This window comes from Haliaeetus albicilla, chromosome 20, assembly GCF_947461875.1.
Source record: "Haliaeetus albicilla chromosome 20, bHalAlb1.1, whole genome shotgun sequence".
Taxonomy (NCBI): Eukaryota; Metazoa; Chordata; class Aves; order Accipitriformes; family Accipitridae; genus Haliaeetus; species Haliaeetus albicilla.
The window spans coordinates 14,040,864-14,066,593 of record NC_091502.1 but is presented as its reverse complement, the minus strand read 5'-3'; the positions used below and the strand labels follow the sequence as shown (position 1 = coordinate 14,066,593).

General features: G+C 37.2%; 1 protein-coding gene across 1 annotated transcript in view; it reads left to right on the top strand.

The window, feature by feature from the left end:
• ARHGAP42 (Rho GTPase activating protein 42) overlaps window positions 1-25,730 on the top strand; it is a 167,928-nt gene that overhangs the window by 114,166 nt on the left and 28,032 nt on the right. Inside the window, exons 7-15 of the mRNA XM_069808326.1 lie at window positions 5,885-5,989; window positions 9,872-10,001; window positions 14,158-14,258; window positions 16,418-16,527; window positions 20,349-20,427; window positions 21,254-21,293; window positions 22,182-22,244; window positions 23,874-23,948; window positions 24,633-24,717. Coding sequence (XP_069664427.1) covers window positions 5,885-5,989; window positions 9,872-10,001; window positions 14,158-14,258; window positions 16,418-16,527; window positions 20,349-20,427; window positions 21,254-21,293; window positions 22,182-22,244; window positions 23,874-23,948; window positions 24,633-24,717 — 788 coding nt within the window. The remainder of the gene's footprint in view (window positions 1-5,884; window positions 5,990-9,871; window positions 10,002-14,157; window positions 14,259-16,417; window positions 16,528-20,348; window positions 20,428-21,253; window positions 21,294-22,181; window positions 22,245-23,873; window positions 23,949-24,632; window positions 24,718-25,730) is intronic.

Below are 25,730 nucleotides of genomic sequence, written 5' to 3'. Positions count from 1 at the left end.
CTAGCTCTGACCCTGGTATAGGAGACTTTATGCTCTTTTAAAGTAATAGAAACTTTTTGTATTGGGAAGACTTTGTACATTGGGAAATATTATTGTGCAATTGCATATAGTTAAAATAGGGCATATTTCATCCTATGTGCTAGACAGAGAGGAAAAATAAATTTGATTTTATATATATTAGCTGGAGATTCTGAGCCTTATCCTTTTGACCAGGAGCTGCCCCACACTATGTCAGCCATCACAGCAGCAGCTATGAATTACCAAAATGAAAGAGCAATTTATCAATTCATCAGTACTGATACTGAGCAAACAAGCAGGGAAGGTTACTGGTGAACTCAGTCTTGTGGACCTGGGTATTTCTGTCACCAGTAGGTAAAATTTTCTTTTGAGTGAATCAGTTGCCATCCTGTTAGCCTCGTATGTGGTTTGTTGCACACAGGTTATGACTTGATGTACCAGAGGAAGGTACGGGAAACACTGTGGTGACTGGGTAATGATAGCCCTTTCAGGCAGTGTCTTCTGGCTCCAGGTGTGAATTTTTTATAATCAGTCTGAATATAAAGGGACCTTAAATTATAACATCAGTTATAAAATTTTGAACCTTGAAAATTCTTAGGTTTTGTTTCTAGTCTGTTGCAAACAACATGCTGGAATAAAAACATTTACTAAAACCCATAAGGCAAAGTATGCCAAGTAAATTATAATACACATCAGCAATACCATGAGACAAAATAAAAACAAAGGTCTTCAAAATAGGCTTTCTAAAAATGCATAGTTTATGTAAGTGATGTTGGAAGTATAAGCATGTGCTCCTAGATGCAAGTAGATAAGGACAAAGCCTAACACTTTAAAATCATATATCAAAAGAATTGCCATATTATTCATTTTCGTCTGTGTGCTCTCCAGATGTTCAGATGCTAGAAGATGCCTAGTGTTGTGTCTATATAGACATTCCTCCTCAGGAGCTCAGCTGGTTGCAGGGCATTCTAGTGCATGTGCTGCTTATGTCTCTGATTTATCAGCTCAGTGTCACATCTCCATATAATTCTCAGTCTGACGTGTTACTAATAGACTCTTTGAAGGAGAGTCTAACAAAATAAAAGAAGCTGTTAGTGCAGCGAAGGAGGAAATTGTGATGCCTATGTGGAAGAAGGGTAAGTTCATGATATGGGAATAGAACTTGAAAAGCAAATGATCTGCTGGAGCTCCTTCCAAGATCGTCAGTTTGCCTATGCCAAAAGATAAGGATGGTCTGGGAAACAGTGGGAGAAGTAGCCTAGCAAAAATTGCCAGGTACATTACACCTAGGACAGTAGGACAGTGGGAGTTGGTAAGGGTGGAGTATGTTCCTTCCTGGAGGAGAGTGGGGAGAGATTTTACAGTACAAAATGCTAACGACTCATAGTCTGAACAGAGGATTATAATATTTAGAGTAGACTTTTGCAGCTGCTCCTCAGGCCCTGGATTTCTCTGCTGTTCTCTGCATCTTGTTTGCAGGAGTCGCTAATGTATACTAATGTGAGTGACTGACAGCTGCCTATTTGTGATCCTCCTAGATCTTGATTTTTTCCAAGGGAAAAAAAAAATCCTAAAGCTTTTCATACAGGTCATGAATTTAAACTTTCTCAAGGACAAAGTAGTGTTAAAGTTTACTTTACAGCAAGTTAAACAACAAAGCAAAGTAAGTGACAATAATCTCTCGTCCTAGTTTTGCCCTTGTGGGCCCAGAGAAGCTAGTCCAAAGCAACGCAGCTTTCTGAGGATCTTAAACTTGTTAAGAGAAATACACACGCTTTCCTAGAGCTTCACTTCGTCCCTCAGCGATGCCAGGACTTCCTTGGCCTGTAGAAATCAGGGCACAGAGTTCATAAGCAGTAAACTATGTGAAATGTGAGGGGTGGTCCATTAAATGTCACAAAATCCCAGAAGTGTTTATTTAAAGAAAAAAAAAACAAACAAACAACAAACCCTGCCTGTAATTGCATGCAGTTCCATGAGACTCCACTGTGGACATTAAACTCAATTTCCCCTTTCTTGGATTTTCTGCATTATTAACTACATTCACTTTACTCTGATGAATAAGTGCTATCTACTTTTAAATAAAATGAAACCAGGGAGACAGGGACTTCTGGCTGATGTGCTGCAGGCCAAAGGTTAAATTCCTCCCCTATCCAAAACCTAAGTACAGTCGTCTTCCTGTGAGAATGAAATGACCAGGCAGTCTTGAGGTCACCAGCTCTACATAAAAGTAAATAAAGTCTCAAGAAGTAGTTGGATTTTGTTTCAGGTTCTGTGTTGAAATCCTTGTGGCACTGGGGTAGTGAGTAGCATTGTATTACGGAGTTCAGACCTCGCTCTTTATTGATGTGACTGATTAGATACTCAGAGTGAGGTAACTATAAGGGACTTGCTGAAAGGAAAAATTGTTGATATGAACACATCAGGCATTGTATGTGATGTTTGGTGAAACAAATCACCTCTCCTTCACATGTGAAGACCACCTCGAAATACATTCTGAAAATCTTTTTTGAAAGACAAAAAGGCTGGTTTTCTTTTCTTTATTATTTAATATAAATCTCTTTAAAATTATGAGCCTGCCTTTAGCAGTAGTGCCACTTCTAACACCAGCAACAAGAAAACCCCACTGTAAGCATAAGCCTAGGGCAAAAGTCCTTGGCTTTTAGATCTCTTCCATGCAATACTATGGTTATATCTGTCCTGATGGAAGTGGTTACGAAGATGCCTTAACAGCACAGGCCCATTGGGTACAGGACATTTTCTGATCCCTATTCTTCCACCACTAGTGACATGTACATAGAAGCAAATACCATCCTCAGTGTCAGTTGTTTCAAACAGAACTTGAGTAAGCTGGTCTAGGACTTGCATAAAATAAGCATATTTTTACTTTTCTTTTATTCCTGTTTTTCTAAGTGCTCAGAGTATTTGACCAAGAGAACCTCAAGGCCAGATCCTCTGCAATGCATAACTGCCAGAATACCTGAGGAGTACTTTAACTAAAATGCATTTAGATTTTTCTCAGCGTTTTTGTGCTGCTATTTTTTTGCTTTCTGATAAATTCAGCTTTGCTGCCACCTTGTGTTAAATGTTTTCCTCCTCAGTATTTCTTTGTGAACTCTGTAAAAGCGTTTTGTATGGTGGAAAATGGTTTTCTTCAATTATTGAAGCTGAAATTTAAACAGTTTGTAGTACATTCTCCTGAAGTGCCCTTTAAACTGGTCTTTAAAATTCAGGCATAAGCTGACATACTGAAACTTTCTCCCACTATTTCTTTTATTGTAATTTTGATGTGCTCTAACATTCTGGTCTGGCTGCAGTTTTGCTGAGTGCTCATATTACTCCTGCAGTGCTTCTTTAGCTGAAAGGGGTGGCTTTAGCAGTAGGCTCCTACTTACAGGTTAAGTTAATCCACATCCTTTTGACTGAAACAAGTCATAGTAAGCACAGAAGTAGTTATGCTGCTGTATCTGAAGGAGCTGTAGTTGGGGATGCTGATGAGTAACTGGATCTAGACTGTGGGCATGGGCTTTGCACAGCTGGAGCCAGAGCAGAGCCTTAGTTATAATTTACTTACTTATTTTGCACTTTATTCATAAAAAAGGAAGATTAGTTTACTTTCTTTTCCTTTATGTAATTCTTTCTAGAATTGTTGTATTTGGACCTTCCTCAGAACCACTTGAATAACCACTAAGAGACTTTCAGGGCCAGGTCCTTAGCTGAGATAATGATTTCAGCTGAACAGATGATCATGTAAAGCTGAGACAGTTTACACAAGATGTGGAGCCCTTCACTTGACTGTGTGTTGCCTTCATTGTTTGTTTTGGTTGTGGAATGTGGTTCAGGAATTCACACCCATTGTAGAGGCCCCACAAAAAGTGGCTTTTATTCCCAAGGATCTTCCCAATTTTTCAGGCTCCATGACTGACTTACTGGAGAGCCATGGACTTTCACCACCTCTGCCTGAGGCCAGGGTTTCATCTGATCCTGCAATATCAGTAAAAACCAAGGGTGAAGTCCTTCTCCCAGCCATGCCTTCACACTTCTATTTGTGCCAGCACTGATGGTCTATTAACCTCAGACTGCTTAACTTACTAATGCAGGAAAAGAGCAGGCTTCCCGAGCAGAGATGCTCACTGAAGGGCTCAGTGATGCCAGAGTTGGCACCAGGATGTGCAGGATGCTTGACAAAGCTGAATGGGGAAAGAGAGGAGGAACGGGAAGGGGAGAGCATGACTTCGGTCTGGTAGCAGCAAGTCATCATGTTAGCTCCTCTGCCCAGCATGCTGTGTCCTTGATCTCTCATCTGTCAAGCTGTGGAATTTTTCTCGTTAAAGAGTGTAGAATGTCTTGCGATGCTGGAATGGATGGGGTTCTAAAATTGAAAAATATTATTTTAGCTATTTCCCTGAAATATATGTGTTACCTTAGTACAGCAGTCTTTTAGTGAGCAATAGGAAAGAGGGAGGCAGAACAATTTAACTACATTTCTTCAAGTAGGGCTGAGCGTAAATTTAAAGAAAATATAAACACAGTAAAAGCTACATTTTTAAGCTGTTTCACTTACAATAATCTATGGTACTGGTAACACAAAGAAAAGTGCATTAAATATGAATCATGGCATTTTTGTTGCCTGAGTCTAGGCTACTTCAGTAGTCGATGGAGAGAGAGAGAAATGTTTCCATTGGATCATTCATCCCATCCTGAGAGAGGTGTCTGAAAAAGGAAAAAGAATTATGCTCTTGAATACCTGTGTTTTTTTACTGAGTTAGGAGGCAGTCTGGACAAGCCAGTTACTTTGCCTAGATGATTACCTTTTCAATGGCTGTATTATGCTAAGATAAATCTGTCCTGTTGTTATAGCTTTTGTTATTGTACATCCAAGTTAATATCTCTTTTTTTTGTGTGTTTTCTTTACTTGCTGTTTGGTAAGCTGTTATATATAAAAAGAAAACAGTCCATAATAAAAAAAAATAAATGCTTGTTATTTAATAGCATGTAAGATGACTTAAGACAATGTCAAAACATTATTTAAATTTAGAACAGAGTAAGTTAGAAGGCTTTAAAAACTAATAGGTGGTAGGAATGCATTAATTCAACAGCTAAAATCTAGTTGCACTTTTTACTACTTAAATAATATTTTAAAGCAAACTTTAAAAAGAATTTTCAGCTGGATACGTACAGACTTCAACTGTTCTGTTGGAGTCAATCACAGACATACCAGATAGAGTTTGCGTTTTGTTCAGAGCAGGAAGAAATAGTCTGGATTTCTTATGTTGTATTAAGCTGTCCAAAACATACTTTCAAGAGCCTCATTTGTGGAAAATAGGTCATAGCACAGCCCAAGAAATTACTATTAAGAAAGTGAAAAAATATTATGAAGAAAAAAAAACCTTAAACTCTGAAAGTATGAACTTGGAAAATGCACACCATCAAAGACTCCAGCTGAAATACTGGATAAAATGACTAGGACAGTGAATTAAATTATTATGGGAACAACTTCATGACACAAAAGCCTAACACCTCTCTTTCTTAAGGTTTGACCATGGATTCCTTGCTCAGCAAAGCTTTGCTATTGCAAGTAATGAAAGCTTAGAGTGTTCCAGGAGCTAAGACACAAAATGTTTTTTGCTGATGGTTTGCCGTATTTTGCTGCTGAAAACTAACAGAAAATCAACTGTCCTTAGTTTTTGCTTCCTAATATTCACCTGAATAGAAAAAGTGTGTAGTTGTTGCTAAGAACTACTTTTTCACTCTCTCAGGCAATACCTATTCCTTACAAGTTAGTGTATGTTCTGTTATCACTGTGTTATATAACATTAAAAGCGCATGTTAAAATATATAATGCTTCTCAATTTTACCTTTTCAGCTCTTGGCCTTTCTTCAAGGATTATTCACATTTTACCATGAAGGATATGAACTGGCTCAGGAGTTTGCACCATACAAGCAGCAACTGCAGTTCAATTTGCAGAACGTAAGGATGATTTGTATTTACAACATTTTGTTTGCTAATTTAATTTCAGGATATTACAGTAGACTCATAGCACTTTATTGGAACTCTAAATCTTGCAATGTTTTAGTAAGCTGAAATCAAATTAATATGTGAATAGGTAAAAGTTATTTTTTGTAAAGTTAATGTACTTAAGATTCCTAGCAACAAATAACTTCGGAAAAATTTATCTTCAGATAGTTAATTTGTGATTTCCAGGTCAAAATTTTGGAGGTGAAAACCAGAAAAGCAGGACAACAGTAAAGTTTTGATTAGAAAACACAGTAGTCCAGATAGGTTTAAACATGTGCAAATGCTTTTTTGAGAGTGGCCTGTCTTCTGGAATAGGTGAATGCCCCAAAAATGCTCCAACTGGTAAAGAATGATGCAATTTGTTTCTTTAAAATCACAGATTGCCACAAAAAGCTTTTGCTGCTGTCTGCTAGCTTTCCACTGTATATAAAGCATACTTGGGAAGCCATTCTGTGGCTGTTCTCTGGAGCATCAAAGAACTGGTGGAGCCTTCCTCCATGGTGAGCAGCTGTCACGAGTGTTAAGTTCCACCAGAAGAAAGGATCTGCTATTTTTGTAAAGAGTTACTCTCAATTGAGCAGGTGGATCTTTTGCTGTAGATTGGTCTGAATTTGGTAGTAAGAGCCATACATGACTAACTGTGCCCAAAAATTCCATAGCTTTCAGAAATAACAAAAATGCATTTAAGCAACATACTTTTCCACTCATCATAACTGCTGTATACAAGTGTATATTTATTTCACTGTGTAACTCAGATGTTACGCTTCCAAGGACATACAAGTAACTAGATACAAAACATCTTTATGCCTGATTTGCATTAGAACCACTATCATTTGCTTTTAAGGCAAAAAGTGAAGTTCAACGTGTTAATATTGGACCAGCCTTACATTTTTCATGACAAGTAATGTCAAAGTACAGAACAAATTAAAAAAAAAAAAAAAAAGTGAAGGAATTCTATCATTCCATCATTTGCTCCAAATGCTGTATCTTTGGGGTGATTCCATTTCTTTTCCATTTCATTCTTTCAAGAAAAGATACTAGCCCAACAGAAATTTTTGTAGCTCCACTAGAGTCAAAGAAGCTACAACAATTTAGAAGATCTGGTATCAGCTTTTTGGGGATAGTGCCTTGGCCACTGAACTTAGGGAATATGAAACAGGTCTGGGAGTACAAGAGCACCTTACTGTGCTCAACTGCTATTCCCTGTGGGTTACTGGAAAATAAACCACTGACATTTTCCCTGTAGCATCTTGCTATTAGAGAGGGATATGTTGTCTCAAAGTTGGAAGATGGCATTGCCTTAGCACTGTTAATGTAGATCTGCATTCTTAGGAGTACTGCACTCTTCCAGGTTTTGCTGCAATTAAACATGTGTAGCACACCTCCATAGCCCTCTCCCCTTTTATGTCTGTTGTTCTTATATAGGTATAGATCCCATTTAAAAGGCTGCTTGGGGAAATAAGGGAAAACCTTCTAGATTATTAACCTTTTCCTTTTGGATCGAAATGCAAATGTTCTCTGTCTGTAGAGCATCTCAGGCCCTTGTCTTTTCAAATTATGTATTTGCTACTTTCAGTTTGCTACTAAGACTCTTTCAGATAAAGGCACAAGGGGTCAGTGTTGTTGCACACCACAGTTTCAGTGAAAGGGTGAAAAATGTGCTTCAGTCCAGAGATTTATTTACTTTAATATGGCAAGTTCTGAGAGGAGCATGAGCCCACAGCATAGACCAAAACTGGCATTGTAAGTCAGAATATGTTAGTATCTTCTATGCGTATGTCTATAGAAACAGAATTACTAAAGGTTTTTTTCAATTTCAATGTTAATTAAGAAATAGTTAAACATAATCTCTTCTTAAATATTATATCAGTACAACCTGAAGTTGTAAATAGACTGCAGAGGCAGAGGAAGATGTAAAGTTAGGCAGAAGGAACAATGTATTATGATATTATTTTTTTATTATTATATCTGTACACCAGAGAAACCTATACATGAAGATATAGTGGGATACAGCACATCATTCACTGCTGTTACATAGAAGTTCAAATTCTGGCTCCAAATCTAGACCCACAGCTTCCTTTTGCCAGCTGGGCTGTCTGCTGGCTTGTCACTCAGAGCATCACTGAACCTCAGATTGAAGTGAAATAATTTATGTAGGGAAAGACAAACTGAGGACAGTGTTCACAGAAAATTTTGTTTAGCCTGTCTATTGTAGCTGTCAAAAGTACTCCTCTCTAATGCATTGTGTGTTAAGGTCTTGGAGAATAGTTGTTCTGAACTGCTGTTTCTATTCTTAAAATTGTCCTAGAGGTTAGAGCAGGAGCAGTAACAGCCGTAGGAGTAGCAGAGTAGAGGCAGACCAACAGCTCTTAACGGGTCTCCTTGTCCTAACATGACCTGTTGCACTTTCACTGTTTCAGCTGGCCAGTGCCATACTTGGTATGTCCATTTGGCTTTGTTTTCTATAATTTGATTTGAAGTCCTGGCTGCTTAAAAGTAGTAATTAAAAACTTAATAGACAGAGATAAGCTCTGAAAATGGGTACATTCCTCCCTTGAATGGCATGTTGCTCTTGAAGGTCTCACAATGAACTCTGTTAAGTTTGGTCTGAACTGATACTTCACCCTAAGGATATAATCTGAAAAGTTCAGAGAATTTTACCTCCCTCTCTAATAATAGTGTTTGTCTTCAAGAAGAAGATTTAATATGTCTATTATTATACTACTGTGTAACTCCATGAATGGCCCACAAAAAGGGGAAGGTATTCACCAGTGTATAAAGTCCTGAGAGTATCTTTCTGACTAGTCAGGATTAGAGTCCATAAGATGACTTTGCAGAAACATTACAAAAATCTTTATTCTTTTCTATTACCTATAGGAACAAAGTGTTCAACATCTGGTATATTAGTAGCAACCTATCAAACCTCTTGCACCTCATAGTAATTCTCCTCTACTATACCGTGCTTGGTGTATGGAGGGAAACCCTGGTCTCACTGAATTCAATAGGAGAAAATGTCCATTTACATGCATACAGATGTTAGCAAATAAGCAAATATGAATAACCCACCTTTGTACCTAATTGTTCGCTTGGTGAGATGCCTGGCTACACACATGATATTTAGGACAGACACAGTACTTCCATGCTTTTGGCACAGTTCTGCCACTTGTGACCTGTTTCTCACCTAGTATATTTATGCTATACTTAACTTTGGTGTTTGCATAGTCCTATCAAAAAATGTTCATGACAGTGCCGGTAACCTGACTATTCTGAGTATCAGCAGCTGTGGTATTACTGCAGATACGGATACGCAGAGAACATTTGTCTCTTCCACATGTGGAGAGACCACAGCTGTCTGGAGACATTAGCCTGACATTAACCCAAAGTAGTGTTTTCTGCACTGTACTTGAAGTGGTTCAGTGGGACTTACTACTTCAGGTTTGGGGCTATGCTATCAGCAGCTTCTAGTTTCTCACAGAGAGAAAGCCTGCATCTGTCTGCAAAATACTGTGTAAGCATACCTAAAGATATGAAATGACTTCCTTTCTGAGGTTAGTGACCTGCAGAAAGAGGAATGTTACTATTCTCAACTATGTTTCCTTTACAGTTGTGTGCTTAAGTTGAATTCTTTGTTACTATGTTATTCCTAGGCTTCTAGAGCAATTAAGGCTATTATTCTTTATTGCTTTTTTTTTTTCTTTCTTTGTCTCTGGCAAATGTTTCTGTTGGTCTCCAATACAGTCTCCTGGGCATTACTGGTAGTTAGTTCTTCATTGTTGTTTTACTACATGTGTGAGATAATGTGGGTTTTTGTTTGTTTCCTTTTCCGGGTATTAGACCCGGAATAACTTCGAAAGCACTAGGCAGGAAGTGGAGAGGCTCATGCAAAGAATGAAATCAGCCAACCAGGATTACAGACCACCAAGTCAATGGACAATGGAAGGCTATCTCTATGTGCAGGAGAAACGTGAGTAAAACAGATGTACCTTTTAATTCGATTTGAAAGGCACAACAACAAATGCAAGGATAAGAAGATGGTTTAGTTAGCGGGACAACAAAACAGCTCTGTGTTTGAATGTCTGCAGACTTCTGCTATGGTTGCTTTCCAAATGATTGAGAGGTTCAAAAGAAAAATAAGCGTTTGACTTTTCAAAAAGCACTTAGAGTAGCTATGGTCAGATGGAATCACGATCAAAACACTTACAAGCAACTCAAGTCCTACCCCCTGGTTCCTTGTGTGTAGGTCCTTGCTATTGGCCACCCCAGTGGCTGACTGGTAGCAAACTCTGCTCTGGCTGGCTGCCCTACGCCTTGCTGCAGAAGCTGCAAGCTCCCAGCACTCTGCTTTGGCTCTACCTGCCAAACCCTGCTGTCTCCTGTACTTTCTCTGCCTGAACAGGGCCCATAGTTCACCTAGCAGGAGCAACTTCCACCTTGTTACCAGGGATCTCCACCCACCCAGCCACCTTAAGAGTAAATGAACATGCACATAATGGAAAACAGAAGTGTAAGAAGAGGAAAAATCATCTAAATACAGCCTGTCAGCTTCAAAATACCTGCAAATCTATACATATGTTTTATTCACTTCATGAGACATGAGAATGAAGTGATGAACTAAATGAAGAAATAGATCTAAAGTTGTTTTAAGTGTCTGAAACTACTTGGAAGAGCCTAGCAATACATCATGTTACGAATGAAAACGGAACCAGGAAATATGTGAAAAGTCAAATGAGAGAATTCAAAACTATACGTCACCTGAAGTATCAGCTGCCACTGGTTTACATTCTAACCAGTATAGAAAACCAAGCCAAACTAGCTGTGTTAGGCAGGATCACGCAAAACCCTCAGTAAAATAGTTTTCGTTGCATGGGGTACCCAGATTTATAGATTTATTTATTCATTTTTCTATTTGCTGTGGAATCAGCCTGACACTAGAAAAGTATATAGCAGTGTTTTGAGATAGTGTGTACATGCTTGTACAAGTTTGAAGTTTGTGCAAAAACTATTAAATACAACTTTGTACCTGATTTCTCAATATAAAAATAAATAGAAGGCATCTGGATGTAGAATTCCCATGTCAGACTTGACCTGACTTGACCTCAGTTTTGAGATGTTCTTCACTGCTCCCCTTTTAGATGATACCTGAAGAGACTACATGGAGTTACAGATAATTGATTTTCCAAATAACATCATTAAATTAATCTTTATTCCATATGTGAGCTAAAAGAAAGAAAACTCAGTGCTTATCATAGTTAACCTCAACCACTTTTACTGTCAGTAGCACTGAAAGTTTTAAGAAGACCCTCCATGTTTTAATTGAGTAATTAATGATAAAAGAGACCTGTGTTAAGTGGAAATTACAGTGAGCCCTGCTAATGGGGGAGGGAGAAAAGGAGTGAAGCATTGGGCACATGCTGTGCTTCATTAAATAGCGAGAGGCCAACTTGACATCCTCTTACTGAAAAGAAATTTGTTCATTAGTTTATTCTGCAGTAAGAGTAACAAGGTCTGTAATCTCTGTGCCAGTGGCTGTATATTTCCTTGTCATGCAGATTTACTTTCCTACAACCATCATCCCATAGGCTCTTGTCAAATTATGTGCAACTGGGTTAAATGTTTGCTATTCTTGAGAGTAAATCCTGTATATATTTATTACTGATATGCACGGTGGTAAATATGTTTTGGTTTGGGGGGTTTTTTTAAATGGCAGTAGACCATAAATTGTTTTCATTCAGATGGACGGTCATGAGTAACAGACTTAAAGTTGCAATGTAGGTGTCTGGCTACAATTTTTTAATGAGAAACAGGTGACTTCTAAACTCCTCTAAAACTGCTTTGAGAGTGCTCATCTGTATACATGCTAAAAGAGTTAATGAAATGACATTAGAGGAAAAATTGATTTAGAATAATTATAGATTTTGTTTTGCTAAGTGAAAACAAGTTAAAATATAGGAACAGAACAGCTAGGTTCTGAGGGTGGGTGACCAGTTGACTTTTCAATTCATGACGTTGCTTTCCTGCAAAATGCAAGCAATGGGAGAACTTCTTCCGAATTGGCATAACAGACCATGTAAATTTCCACATCTACAGTTCTGGATTGCCAGACATCCGACTGACATGACTGATGCAATCTCTTGTATATATACCACCTTTGTGGAAGGCTACATTTAGAAGGCAAAGCCATTGTATCTATAGCAAAACTACTAGGTTTCTTTTTAACACCTTCCATTTTTATTTAGCTGTTTACATTTTAAAAAACAACCCAAACACAAAACCCTTAAAATACTTCTTTTTTTTAACTCAGAGCTCTTTCATTCTAAAAAGAATTAAAAGGTCCAGGTATACTGTACTTTGAAAAAATCAGTATCATATTTTTCCCATGAGTAACTGCCATTGAAATGAATTGGAAAATCACATGTGGGTTGAAAGTATCATCTAGTCATTTCCTATTCTGAATTTACACAGTAGTTACAATATTGCATTATGTCTATATATATAGATAGATAGATGTATTTGGCACTTACATTTGTGATGGCTCTGCAGAGAGAAGCCATGTTTGAATGCCAGACTCTGAAGCATAATGCTGTCCAAGAGGAAAGAAATGCTTTTCCTTCTTGGTACCTCTTCACACAGCCATTGGTCTCTGCAGCTGAGTACCCAGAAGCGTGTCAATGCTAGTAAAATAAATGGGGCTCTACTCTGCTACTGAGACAAGCTTGCACAGAGTATTCCACCCCCTGTGCTAAATTTCCTATCCTCAAAAATTAAAAAGTTTTTTCCAAGTTACCTATTGACTATGTGTTACCTAGTCATTGTGAATGCTGCCAGCACTGCTTATTAACCAGTGCAGTTATAGCCATAATGTTCTGGCCCAAGGGGGAGCAGTCACACTGCAAAAAAACTGAATTATCCTGTCCTCTGCAGTGCACCACCCATCTTAGCTGTACATCTAGGATGTGGAGAGAATCAGGGAAATGGTGGGAGGATTTACTCCATGCCCTCACAGCAAAGAACACATTATAAATACCTGTTATCTAAGCTAGGTTAGCAGATGAAGTTTAAAATACCATTGAGCTTAAGCTCAAGAGGGTTTTGTGTTTAGATTCACTAAACGTTCACAGCAATGCCTGAGCAAAGCTCTGGGTAATCCAGGAGTGAAAACATCTTCTGCATCAGAGATCCTATACTTTGTAGCGGGATTAAGGAGTAGTGTGGTGTGACCTCTCCGGGATAGGGCATACATCCACTTACTTGGGGATTGCTGTAGATTTCATGTATGGCTATCTAAATCGAAGGCTAGTGAATCCCTAAGGATATTATATTTTGCTATTGTGAGTGTGTGCAATTGTCGGTTTGTGGACACAGTCAGTTGTGTGCCACTGTTACAGCTACCTCTTCCCCAGCAGGACCCATTCCAAGGCATAAAAGGCCAATGTTTCTTGCTGAAGGTGCCAGCCAGCATTTTATCCCCCATCTCTACACCACTACTGTTTTAGAGTGCACTGTTCCTTTCCTTTCATGTAGTGAAATCACCTGTAAGTGTTCAACTATGTAAGGTTAAATCTGTCTCTGAGCCTATGCCATTTTACCCACTCCCTTAAGGTAACAGACAGAAGAATAGCCTTTCTATGATACTACCAACAGCATTTGTTACCTGTGACAAGAACTCTGAAAGTAAAGGGAAATGCACTCTGACTTCATGACTTTGTCCAATTTTCTGGATCTAATACCAGACTTCAAGGTTTCCCTCAGAGAAAGGATGTAATACTGAATCCTTGTGCTTCACTTGGGTTGATAAAATTTTCACCTGTATTTCCTAGGCAGAAAAATCCTCCGGATCTTGCCTGTCTTCTGCCTGTTTACCCTAGTAAAAAGCTGTTACCCATCCAGTTGCCAAAGAAAATCAGTCTGCTGGAACTTTGTTGGGCAACTTTATCAAGCTGCAATACTCGAAAATTATACCTGAACAACTTGTTCAAATTAAAAAAATTAGGAGAGTTTTTGATTTTGTAGGCTACCTGTGGATGCTGTTTTGTTTCATTTCTCTGCTCTATCTAACTCCAACTAAAATAGTGATAAAAAGCCAAAATGATTATTTTTAATACTGTCTCTTTTTAATCTAGGACCGCTTGGATTTACATGGGTAAAACATTACTGCACTTACGATAAAGGAACAAAAACATTTACAATGAGTATAGCTGAAACAAAATCTGGTGGAAAAGTGGTGAGTTGCACATACATGGATGCATATGTGAACTGTATATTCCATCTTTTATATTAAGCATTCAGAAACTGTTAAAAAATGCGGTGAACAAAGCATAAGGCTGTTTTCATACATGAAGCAGTGCATGTCTTACGTAGCATAGATAAATATTTAAATAAAAATATTTCTTTTAAAACATATATAAACCACATATTTAATACCTTCTCTAATGTGGTGGTTCCAAATTCATAGGAAATCAATCACATTTGCACAGAGTCATAGAATGGATGAGGTTTGCAAGGGAACTCTGTAGATCTTCTAGTTTAACCTCAACACAGGGTCAACTAGAGCAGGTTAGCGAGGCCTGTGTCCAGTCAGGTTTTAGATATCACCAAGGGTGGAGACCCCACAACTTCTGGGCAACCCGTTTCAGTGTTTGACCACCATAAAAAAGCTTTTTTTTAAGTTCAGTTGGAATTACCTGTATTTCAGTTTGTGCCCACTGCCTCTTGCCGTTTCACTGGGCACCACTGAGAAGACTCTGACTCATCTTCTTTACTGCTTTGCATCAAGTATCTATAGATACATCACTGATATGATCCCCCTTCTCCAGACTGAACAGTCCCAGCTCTCTCAACCTCTCCTTATATGACAGATACTTCAAGTCCTTAATCACCTTGGTAGCCCTTAGCTGGACTTGCTGTAGTACATCACTGTCTTGTACTGGGGAGCCCAATACTGGACACAGCACTCCAGATGTGTCTCACCACGGCTGAACAGAGAGGGTGAGGATCATGTCCCTTGCCCTGCTGGCAATGCCTTGCTTGATGGCAGCCCAGCAGGCTTGTTGGCCGCCTTTGCTGCAAGAGCACATTGCTGACCCATGGTCAACTTGTTGCCCACCAGGACCTGCAGGTCCTTTTCTGCCAAGCTGCTTTACACCCTGTCAGGCCCATCTTCTTCTGGTGTCTGGGGTTATTTCTATTCGTCCTAAACAGTGCTGGCCTCAGTGTGATTCCTTGGGCGTACCACTAGTGACCAGCTGCAGCTGGACTTCCACTGTAAGCTCAGCAGTTCAGCCAGTTTTCAGTCCACCTCACTGTCTGTCCACCTCTGTTCATCTATGCTGTACTTCACCAGTTTGTCTATGAGGATGTAGTATGAAACATCCTACTGTAGTAGGATGTAGTGTTGAAAGCCTGGCTAAAGTTGAGATAAACAATATTCTTTGTTCTTCCATCATCCACTGAGCCATCCATCACATTGTAGAGGGCTATCAAGTTGATCCTGCATGATTTCCCCTTCATTAAATCCATGCTGCCTACTTCCAGTCACCTTTCTATCCTTAATACGTTTGGAAATGCTTTCCAGGATTATTCAGTTCATCACCTTCCCAGGGACCAAGGTGATGCAGACTGGCCAGTAGTTCCCCACAGGACAAGATGAAATGGCTTCATTTTGCACCAGGGGAGGTTTAGATTGGATATTGGGAAAAATTTCTTCACCAAAAGGGTTGTCAAGCATTGGAACAGGCTGCCCTGGGAAGTGGTGGAGTCACCGTCCCTGGAGGTATTTAAAAGACATGTAGACGTGGCACTTAGCAACACAGTTTAGTGGTGGACTTGGCAGTGTTACGTTTGCTGTTGGACTCAATCCTAAAGGTCTTTCTCAACCTGAATGATTCTATGGTTCTATATCTTCTTCCTTTCTCTTCTTGAAGGCAGGAGCGACATTTGCTTTCTCCCATTCCTTAGAAACTCCCCTGTAATTGCATCAGCCTTTCCAACTTCATAGAGTTTGGCCTCACGATGGTGGCCAGAACTAGGAGTTAGTCAGCTTTATTCTTTAGAAATCTTTTTATCTACATGTGAGACTTGACAATTATATGATAGTCATTCTAACATGTAACATATAATCAAGTTATATATGCAGATGTTTGTAAACTTTTGAATTTAGGGAGTTTTCTGAAATATAATGATTAAATAACAAATATGTGACAGAAAGCTATTAACTGTAATCTTACTTTATATACAGAGAAATTATTGTATATGTTCCTAAATAATTTTAATCCCTATCTTAAGAGATGTTCTTTGGACTGTTCATACAGTTAAATTTAAGATCTCGAGCCAAGGTATATCAGCATATTGCCTGTGCTAATTTTGTTTTGGTTTTTTTTATAGAATGGCCTTGTCACAAGCTCACCAGAAATATTCAAGCTAAAATCTTGCATCAGGAGAAAGACAGATTCAATTGACAAACGTTTCTGTTTCGATATTGAAGTATTTGAGAGGTTTGAATTTTTTTCATTGTGTTAACAAATTGGAAATAATTAAAAATAGAAGCACTTGCAACCAATGTATTTCTTAATATGCTTGTATCCAGACAAACTAGGCTTTCAAGACTTAGTACTTACTTGTTCACACCTATTTTTTGAGCATATGTATTGTCTTAACTACATTATGTTTGCATACAGATAGAAGATGGATTCTTACAGAACCTGAAGCACAACTGACTACCCTCTTTTAGGAACGGATCATAAATATTTTTTAAATTACTTATTAATAAGCACATTCTGTACCAATCTCTATTTCTTTCAGAAATGTATGATAGCACGTCATTTTTCTTTTTTGAAAATTACTTCTACAATTATTTTTTTTTTACTTATTCATGGATGTTATAATTATATAAGATAGATGAAAACAGCTTTTCTGTATTTCAAGTGTACATACACAGTATTTTGTAAAAGTTTTTTATTTAAGCTTTAGAATAAAAAGAAATATTGAATTAATTTTTCCCTTAAAATATGATAAATAGACTGACTATTGTAGTCGTTCTTTTAAGAAATATTTTATGACTGTTACTGTGATTTTAAATTCCATTCAAAACTGCTGTATTTACATTATAATTTTGAGGATACTTTGGTACTTTCAAATATAATACATTATTTTTGTCAAATACACTTCTGAGTGAGTTCAAGTTTAAGAAATAGAAATTTGATATGAACAAGTGTTGACATTAATTGGTCTCTTGAAAGCTCCTAAGCTTGAATTGACAGGTTGAGTTCGAAATTGGTAGTTGTTTCTAAGTAGAATTGCATTTATTAGACGCATCCGTGGCAGTACCGTTGTAACATATTCACAAGTGAGTGTTGTCCCTTTTCTCTCCCTTAGTCTACTAGAATGTCCACAGTTCAATAAAATTGCACAGAACAATTAGTTCCATCCGCAGTTCTTCGAGATCTCATCAAAGAGAGAGTTATAGGCATTTTCTGCATACCATTTATTCCTTTGGGGCATTTTGATTGATTACAAATGTGCATGGCCTATAAGTTAAAGGCATTCTGGAAACTTGGACAGAAGATTGAAAGGGGAGTGAAATACACAGTTACTTGGTCATTGTTGTAACGATCTAACTTTCACAGGGTGATAAAAAGTTCACTTTTCCAATTGATTTGGTATTCAGCAGGGAAGTAGTGAATTTTCATACAAGTTAGCAGAGGAGATAAATAGACAATGAAATACCTAGAAATATTTGGTGGCAGTTCATATACAAGGGTAACATTAATTTCTTCTGAATGTCATGTTGGCAAAACTTGGGTTTCTCCTAAGAAGGAGAAAATGCAGTGGCTGTTACTGATGTCTGTAACGACTAAGAATGTGAGCGAGTTCATATAAATATAAACACAGTACTGGAATACTGAGGATTCAAAAAGACTGTGATAATGATTACATTTGAACTAAATTTAAATTCAAAACTTAATAATGTTTACTTGCAGTATAATGTTGGACATCACCTACAAAATACAGAAAAACTTTAAAAGTAATTGACACTAGTAAAAGATAAGTTTCCTTACTAATGTGAGGGTGTGGGGTATGATTTTTCATCATGAAAGACCTCTTTTTAAAAATGTGCAGCTACACCAGTCTTCAAAATTTTGTTGTGAGATTTTATGGGTGACTTCTGTCTCCAAACACCTTATCCCACAGAGCTAATTCTCTCCTTGCATTATTATATGCAACATTGTATGAAATGTTATATAAAATATTATTTTATTAAAACATCGGAAAACCGGGCAGACTGATGAGCACATCTCATTTCATGAAAGAACCATGTTAACTGAAAGAAACCCTTGTGAACAACTAATGGAGAACACACTGTGAGCCCTTCCAATTGACATAATTAATTTAAAATTTACTTAGGTGTTTTTCACACCTCCATTCAGCTCAGACTTCTTGTGAAAACCATTCTAGAGGTTACACCATCTTATTTGTACTGGAGCTATATAAAAAGGTAACATCAAAAAGTGTGTTTCACCTTGAATGTAATTTTAATGTCTGAGAAATTACCAACTATTTCAGTAACTAGAGATGAAGTTAGTTCAAAAAGTATTGGAGCTGATTTGGGTTTTGGGGGTTTGTTTGGTTTTTTTGGTTTTGGTTTTTGTTTTTTTTTTTTAGGAAACTAATATACAGGGATTATAGTCTTAGATATTTCAGTGTTAAAACATGCTATACAATGACTGCTAACTTGGACGACAGATTAAATCAGAAACTCAGAGCTAAAAGCATGTATCTCTAAACCTGAAGTAAAATGGCACTCAGAAATTTCTGTTCTTTCTGTACATGCTGACCAAGGGACTATAAGTATACATGGAATATTAAGCAGTAGTCACAAGAGAAAGAAGAAAAAAACAATCAGTTTCTGTTTCTAAAATGCTTTTGAGAGAAAAATTCCTAAATAAGAATCTGTGGGTAGGTAGCAAGATGGAATATTAAAATGGAAATAAACTTAGACTTTAAGAAAATAGAAAAACAATTATACATCTTAACCTGGATTAACTGTATCTTTTTACTCTTGTGATAGTAGATAGCAAACAAAATATTCCACCTGGCATCTTTATGTATAAAGGCAGGGCTTACTCCTCCTTGAATGGTTTGGTGTATGTGCGTGAACACACATTTTGATATTTATATTGTCCAGTTGCTTTCTTGAATGCTTTTTAAATGCAAGGTGACAGTGTAGGTCTCTTGGAGACGTGAGCAAGGGTGGTGGTTGTTTGGTTATTTATTTCTATGGTGGAAGATAAATACCTAGTAAAAACTATAGTGTCCTTTATTTGTGAACCTACCATAGAAAAATCAGTTTTAGACAGTCTGCTGAAAGTTTTGAGCAGTTACATGTTACACTGGTGTGGCAGCAGCACTTTTTAAATGGACTCTGATGGGCATTCTATGTTGGCAAATCAGTGAATTAATTGCATAGCATTTCTTAAAGAACTCATTTGCCCATGATCACAAATAGAGACTAATTCTTTGTATTTACACACCTGTTCATATAATTATTCCAGGAACAAAGATAGAAGTTGGCTCCCTCATCCCTTCACTGGTTCCCATGACTCTTTTTCTGAACAATGTCAAAGCTTCATCAACAGAGAGGATATGCCACTTTTTAAACTTCTTTCATAGCGGTTAAAGCACAGCCAGTAGAAAGAACTAATTTTTTGAGTCCTCTCAAATAAAAAAAAATCCTGCACCATGACAGTACTCAGCTCAATTGGCTTTACAGCTTCAGACTTGAGATACTATCTCAAAGCACTCTTTTTAGGCAACCATTTTAGGGCACATTTCTTTTGACTGACTTTGGATGTCTATTTTGGGATATGACTTTCAGATTAAAAGTACCTACTTCATTTGCTATTAAAGGAATGTAGATAACTAGCTCAGGCATGGACATATTTAGTCAAATTGAGCTGATCTATCTTGCCCTTAAGTTTTCCACCCTAAGCATCTCCCCACTGAAAAATGGGTTGTATGGGATCCCATTTACAGGTGTATAACTCATCTTGCAATATGGAGGTGCCTAACACCTATTGGAGGCTTGGAGCACTTAGGACTTGGCATCTAAAATTACATGTTGCCATACCGAACTTCTAAAAAACAAACCTGTTTTTAAATCTAGCTCAAAGTTATTGTATTATGACAGAAGCTTTCATTAACTTCCCTCTGTCTTTTATGTATTCACTTCGTGTCCATATACAAATGGATTCTGACTTTGGATACTGTTTAAGAAAAAGAAATTAGTAACTTCAGTGTATGTGTATGTTTTTGACAGACCTGGAATCATCACACTGCAAGCTTTTTCAGAATCCAACCGAAAACTTTGGCTTGAAGCTATGGATGGCAAGGAACCAGTAAGGATATTTTTTCATTTTCTTTTCTTTTTACAGTTTTATGGCACACATATTAAAGAAAGAACCTAGTATGCATTTCAGATACTCTGTTACAGTACAGGCAAATACAGTTCTGTTCTTTGTGAGACACTATCACAAGTACACAGTTGAAGATAGGTACAAAGTAGAAAAGCAGAACTATTAGTGAATTTAAGCCTTTATTTATATATTATTATTTTATGTTAAGTTACTTAATGTTTAAGTAATATGATAGTGTATTGTCTAATAGGATTCATGGTTCGGATAACATTTGTGAAGTGGTAGTTTCTGCACTGATAAAGACTAACCATCTTTTGAGCAGTGTCATGGAGTAAACAATTAGCACCATCTTGAAAGGCACTGCAGAGAGCATAAAAATGTGTTGAAAGCTACTAAGAGACAGGCTTGTCTGAGATTTCTTCCCACTATTAACCTCCTCTTAAAATAGTCACTGAATGAAGGTGATGCCAGACCTGTATCCAAGGGGAAAAAAAATGGTTTTATGAGATAGATGGGTGTTTTTACAAGCTTCTTGTTTGACTGAAACAGTACAGAAATTAGATCAGTACTTGTATTGAAATTTAACCCATTTGGAGTCTGCAAATCTGACTTCTAACAAATTTTAGGTGTCTATCCTACCATAGGGCTGTTAACTTGGGTGAGTGCTGTGGGGGTAAACGTCAAGCTGAAAGGCAAGGTTGGCTTTCACCTACCAGCAAGCTAATACACAGCATGTTGCAACTACCAACAAACCTGGCAATAAAGAATTTAAAGCACAAACATTGACCTGTTTTGGTTTTTTTTACAGATCTACACACTGCCAGCCATTATTAGCAAGAAGGAAGAAAGTAAGCTCTTCATTTATGTAGTTATCAAATATTGCTAGATTTCTGTACTGTCCTGGTTTCTAGATGTGTGTATGAGGGAGAAATTAATTATTTTACATTTTCTTTCTGTTGCTATGAAATAACTGTTGGATAACATGATCGGGCTACACAAAAGCACATCCTAAGCTATGTAAACTGTGAGAAAGCCTTCAACTTCTGTATTACTATCAAACACAAATTGGAAGAAAATTTGATTGGCTCCAAAGCTAAAATATATTTAACAAATCTGTAAAAATTTCAGTAGTCTGTACACCTAAATGTAGATACATGACAGTGTGTTGAGATAATATCCCTATATAGAATCACAGAATCATTTAGGTTGGAAAAGACCCTTAAGATCATTGAGTCCAGCCATTAACCTAATACTGCCAAGTCCACCACTAAACCAAGCCCCTAAGTGCCACATCTACACATCTTTTAAATCCCTCCAGGGATGGTGACTCCACCACTTCTCTGGGCAGCCTGTTCCAATGCTTCATAACCCCTTCAGTGAAGAATTTTTTCCTAATATCCAAGCTAAACCTCCCCTGGTGCAATTTGAGGCCATCTCCTCTTGTCCTATCTCTTGTTACTTGGGAGAAGAGACCAACCCCCACCTCACTACAACCTCCTTTCAAGTAGTTGTAGAGAGTGATAAGGTCTCCCCTCAGCCTCCTTTTCTCCAGACTAAACAACCCCAGTTCCCTCAGCCGCTCCTCATAAGACTTGCTCTCCAGAGTAAATAGCAATCATAATCTCGTGGATAAATGTGTATCAGTTCTTTTTGACTAACGTGAATGTAGCTAAACATGGAGATTTTGTGTATTGATAAGTTAGGAAACAATTACCTTTTTTGTCTTCTTTTTATAGTGTTCTTAAATGAAGCAGGCTTCAACTTTGTCAGGAAATGTATTCATGCTGTAGAAACAAGAGGTGTGTATTAAATCACAAATTATGTATTAGATTATTATGAGTATTTTTTCTTGACTATTACTTTGATTAATTCTACATGTTTTACAGCTGTGCTTTGGAGTGTGTCCATCATTTGGTTTGTACTTTTCACATTTTATCTGTCTGCTTTACACTTAAAACTGTTACCACAAGTTCCAACAACAGTTCTTAACGTATCATTTAAGTTGTTTTTTTAAACATTTTCTGTAATTTCATGTTGTTTAGACAGCTTAATACACAATTGCACACATTTTTAGTCTTTAATTTGTGGGCACCTAATTGTGCTTTATCGTCGTAAAACTATGGGGAGTCTCAGCTCCCAACTTTGGTTTCTGGCGTGAAACCTGAAGACCAAAAAGTGGCATGAATACTCTCTGCTGGAACATCTTTTTTGCAGAGCATAACTCCTGTAATTTTATTCACTCATTTTGCACATGGTTTATCAATTTTTTAAATGTTTAGAAACTCATTTTTGGTAGTGGAAATGTACAAAAAGAAAATAATAATCACTCTACTGATGAGGTAATATCTTGCAACTCACAGCAAATTTTTAATTATCCACTTATAAATGAAGGAGTATGGCTGTATCACCTTCCATAGAAAGAGGTAACCTTTTCTTGTCCATGCACTGAACTGTCAGCATGCAACTCTTCTAATCCAAAAGCTGTGTGGTCTCTGTGCAACATTGAGCTCAACATGAATTCAGTTTCTTAGGTAACAATGTTATGTAGCTTTTGAATCACTGCTGACTCAGAGCTTACATTTTTTTCAGGGTGGGGTGGGGGGGAGTTTCAAAACAAAACACCTAGGTTACCTTAAGTGAGATCAGACTTTGGAATGTTGTTTTCAAAGGAAAAGTGGACAATTTTTAAATGGTAAGACCTGAAGTGGGGAGAAGGGAAGAATTTTAAGTCTTGCTGATTTTAAAAGGCAGTTAAAAACAATAAAATTATCATCACTGGCATAATGAAATACTGTGTTGTGAATGTCTCACTTTAAACATTATTTGTAATTAGTATCTGTGCTATTAAAAAAACCCCAACAATTGAATCTTATGGGTAAATTGGGACTTGACTGTCTCTATTTTGCATGGGGATCCATGCATAACATATAAATTCTGAACTGCAGTGTTTCAACAGTAAACAGTATATGATTTTATTTTGGGTACAATAATTTCTCCTATAAATGTCAATCAAATCTTAATTGGAAGGGATGATGTTCGAAGCAAATACAGATGCATAGTAATTCTACTGAAGTCTAGGTAAGATAAACTTGTTAACATGTAATGTGTTTTATGACTGCTTTGGGGTCTTATTTTTCACCTTTCTCAGCCATCTCCTTGTTGTTTGCTAATATGGGTCATTTCTATGCAAAAGGGTTCTGTTAATGTAAAATTATGATTAGTGTATAGTATGGTATGGATTCAGTGGAATGCAGTTGTTAATATCCCAGAAGAGAATTCAGTAGGGTAAAGCAGTACTCAAGAATGTAATTGTACAATTTTCCATAAACACATTTAGGTGTTTTGAAAACATACACAAAGGATGCATCAGCATATATTGAAATAACCATATTTTCATTATTTTCATTGTGCTTGTTTTCCGAATGTAGGTATTACAATCTTGGGGCTGTACAGAATAGGTGGTGTAAACTCCAAGGTGCAAAAGCTGATGAATACCATATTTTGTAAGTATCTGAAGTGAACCTTTGTCAGTGTGCAGTGTGTGCGCTGTGGTCCCTTTTGCCTTAACTGCTGTGCTCAGAAGATTTTGTCATAATATTTACAATTTTGTATGTGCACTTACTGCCGCTAAATTGAGTTTGCAGTCTTAAAATGAGTGATCTAACTAGTTTCTTCTGTGTATTAGTATTCAATTTCTGCATGTAATCATTGATATGAGCAAATTACTGATAAAATGCATGTCTTCTTTTAGCTTTAAAGTTCTATTTATTGGTATCTGTTTGGCATATTTCAGAAGTGGTCCAAAGCTTAGTTCTGTAACACAGCATAACTCAGTTTAAGAGACAGTTGTTCTAGTCTTTCACTATTCTTGCTAATTTGGCTCTCTGATGCCTGTGTTTGAATGTCTAAGCCAAATACATTAGTAATTCTCTGTTGACTTGGGCTTACTTTCCACTTTAATACAGTGCATATAGTTAATGTTTACAGGTACTAAATATGAGTGCTAAATTCATTTTTTCTTAATACTTTGGCGGAGATTAAAAGATTCAGATTGATCAGATTGGTAGTTAATCTGGCTAATAAGTAATCACAAGCTAAATGACTAATCTATTAGCTTCTCTTTTGCTGCTTTTCTAGTTAGTGTGTTAGTCAAACTGTAACACAATCATAATTCAAATTTCTACCAGCCCCTAAATCTCCTCCTGATATGGACATTGATATGGAACTTTGGGACAATAAAACAATAACAAGCGGACTAAAAAACTACCTCAGGTAAGTATGATGCTACACAAATCTCAGTGTTCATTTTCTGGCCCATTAATCTTTTGCTTATTAATATCATGTTATATTTCTTGTATCCATTAGCATGGTAAAAATTGAGTATATTATTATCTTGCCTAATATCCCTGTGATTATGTGTAATAATAAATCTAAAATTTGTCACACACTTTCTGCCTTATTAAGATAGTCATGCCTTATATAGCCCTAATTTTGGCAGAATTTAATTAATTGCATCTTCTTGCTTAAAATTTTTTACCTTAACCACATAACATGTTGTGCTCAGTCTTTCTTTTCTGAATCCCTTAACCTGTGTACCATGAGGTTTCATGGCATCATTGTTGGAGCAGAATAAAAATCTCAGCAAAACCATAGGTTTTTATCCTATGCTGTTGGAGTCTTCACAAACACAATATCCCTCCCACACTATCATTTTCTCTTAAAAGTTTTGTTAATAAGAGACAAAATTTTCAAGAACTATGGTACTTCCGAGGTAACTCTTTTTTGGGTCTCAATATATAACATTCAAAAGAAACATAATAAAAAGCATCAAATCCAGATGGTGGGTGTTCTATGACTTCTAAAAATCTAGATTTCCTAAACCGGTCACCTCACAAAGGGCAGCATCAGAAATCCCTATTCACTCTGGAAAATAGGCCTAGGATTTATAGTGGAATGCTCATGTACACTTTATTGAAAAGACTGGCTTTGGTTGAAGAAATTCATAATACAGCTTCAGAAGCACAAATCATTGTAAATACTGTGTTTGTGAAATTAGAACGTGAGCTAGCAGTAGTTCTGTGTTTGTGTCTGTAAAGCAATTCACGGTCTGCCTTTCAGAGGATGACTCTTCTAGCATCTCCCAGATCAGAATTTCAGTCTCAAATTTCATCATGTTTTTGCCTTTCTTGGGCAAAAGATTGCTTTTGCAGCCCACTGTACCACGTTCTGCATCTGTATTTATTCCTGTTCTACAGTATGGAAGCCAGAAAACAGCGAGTCTCTGT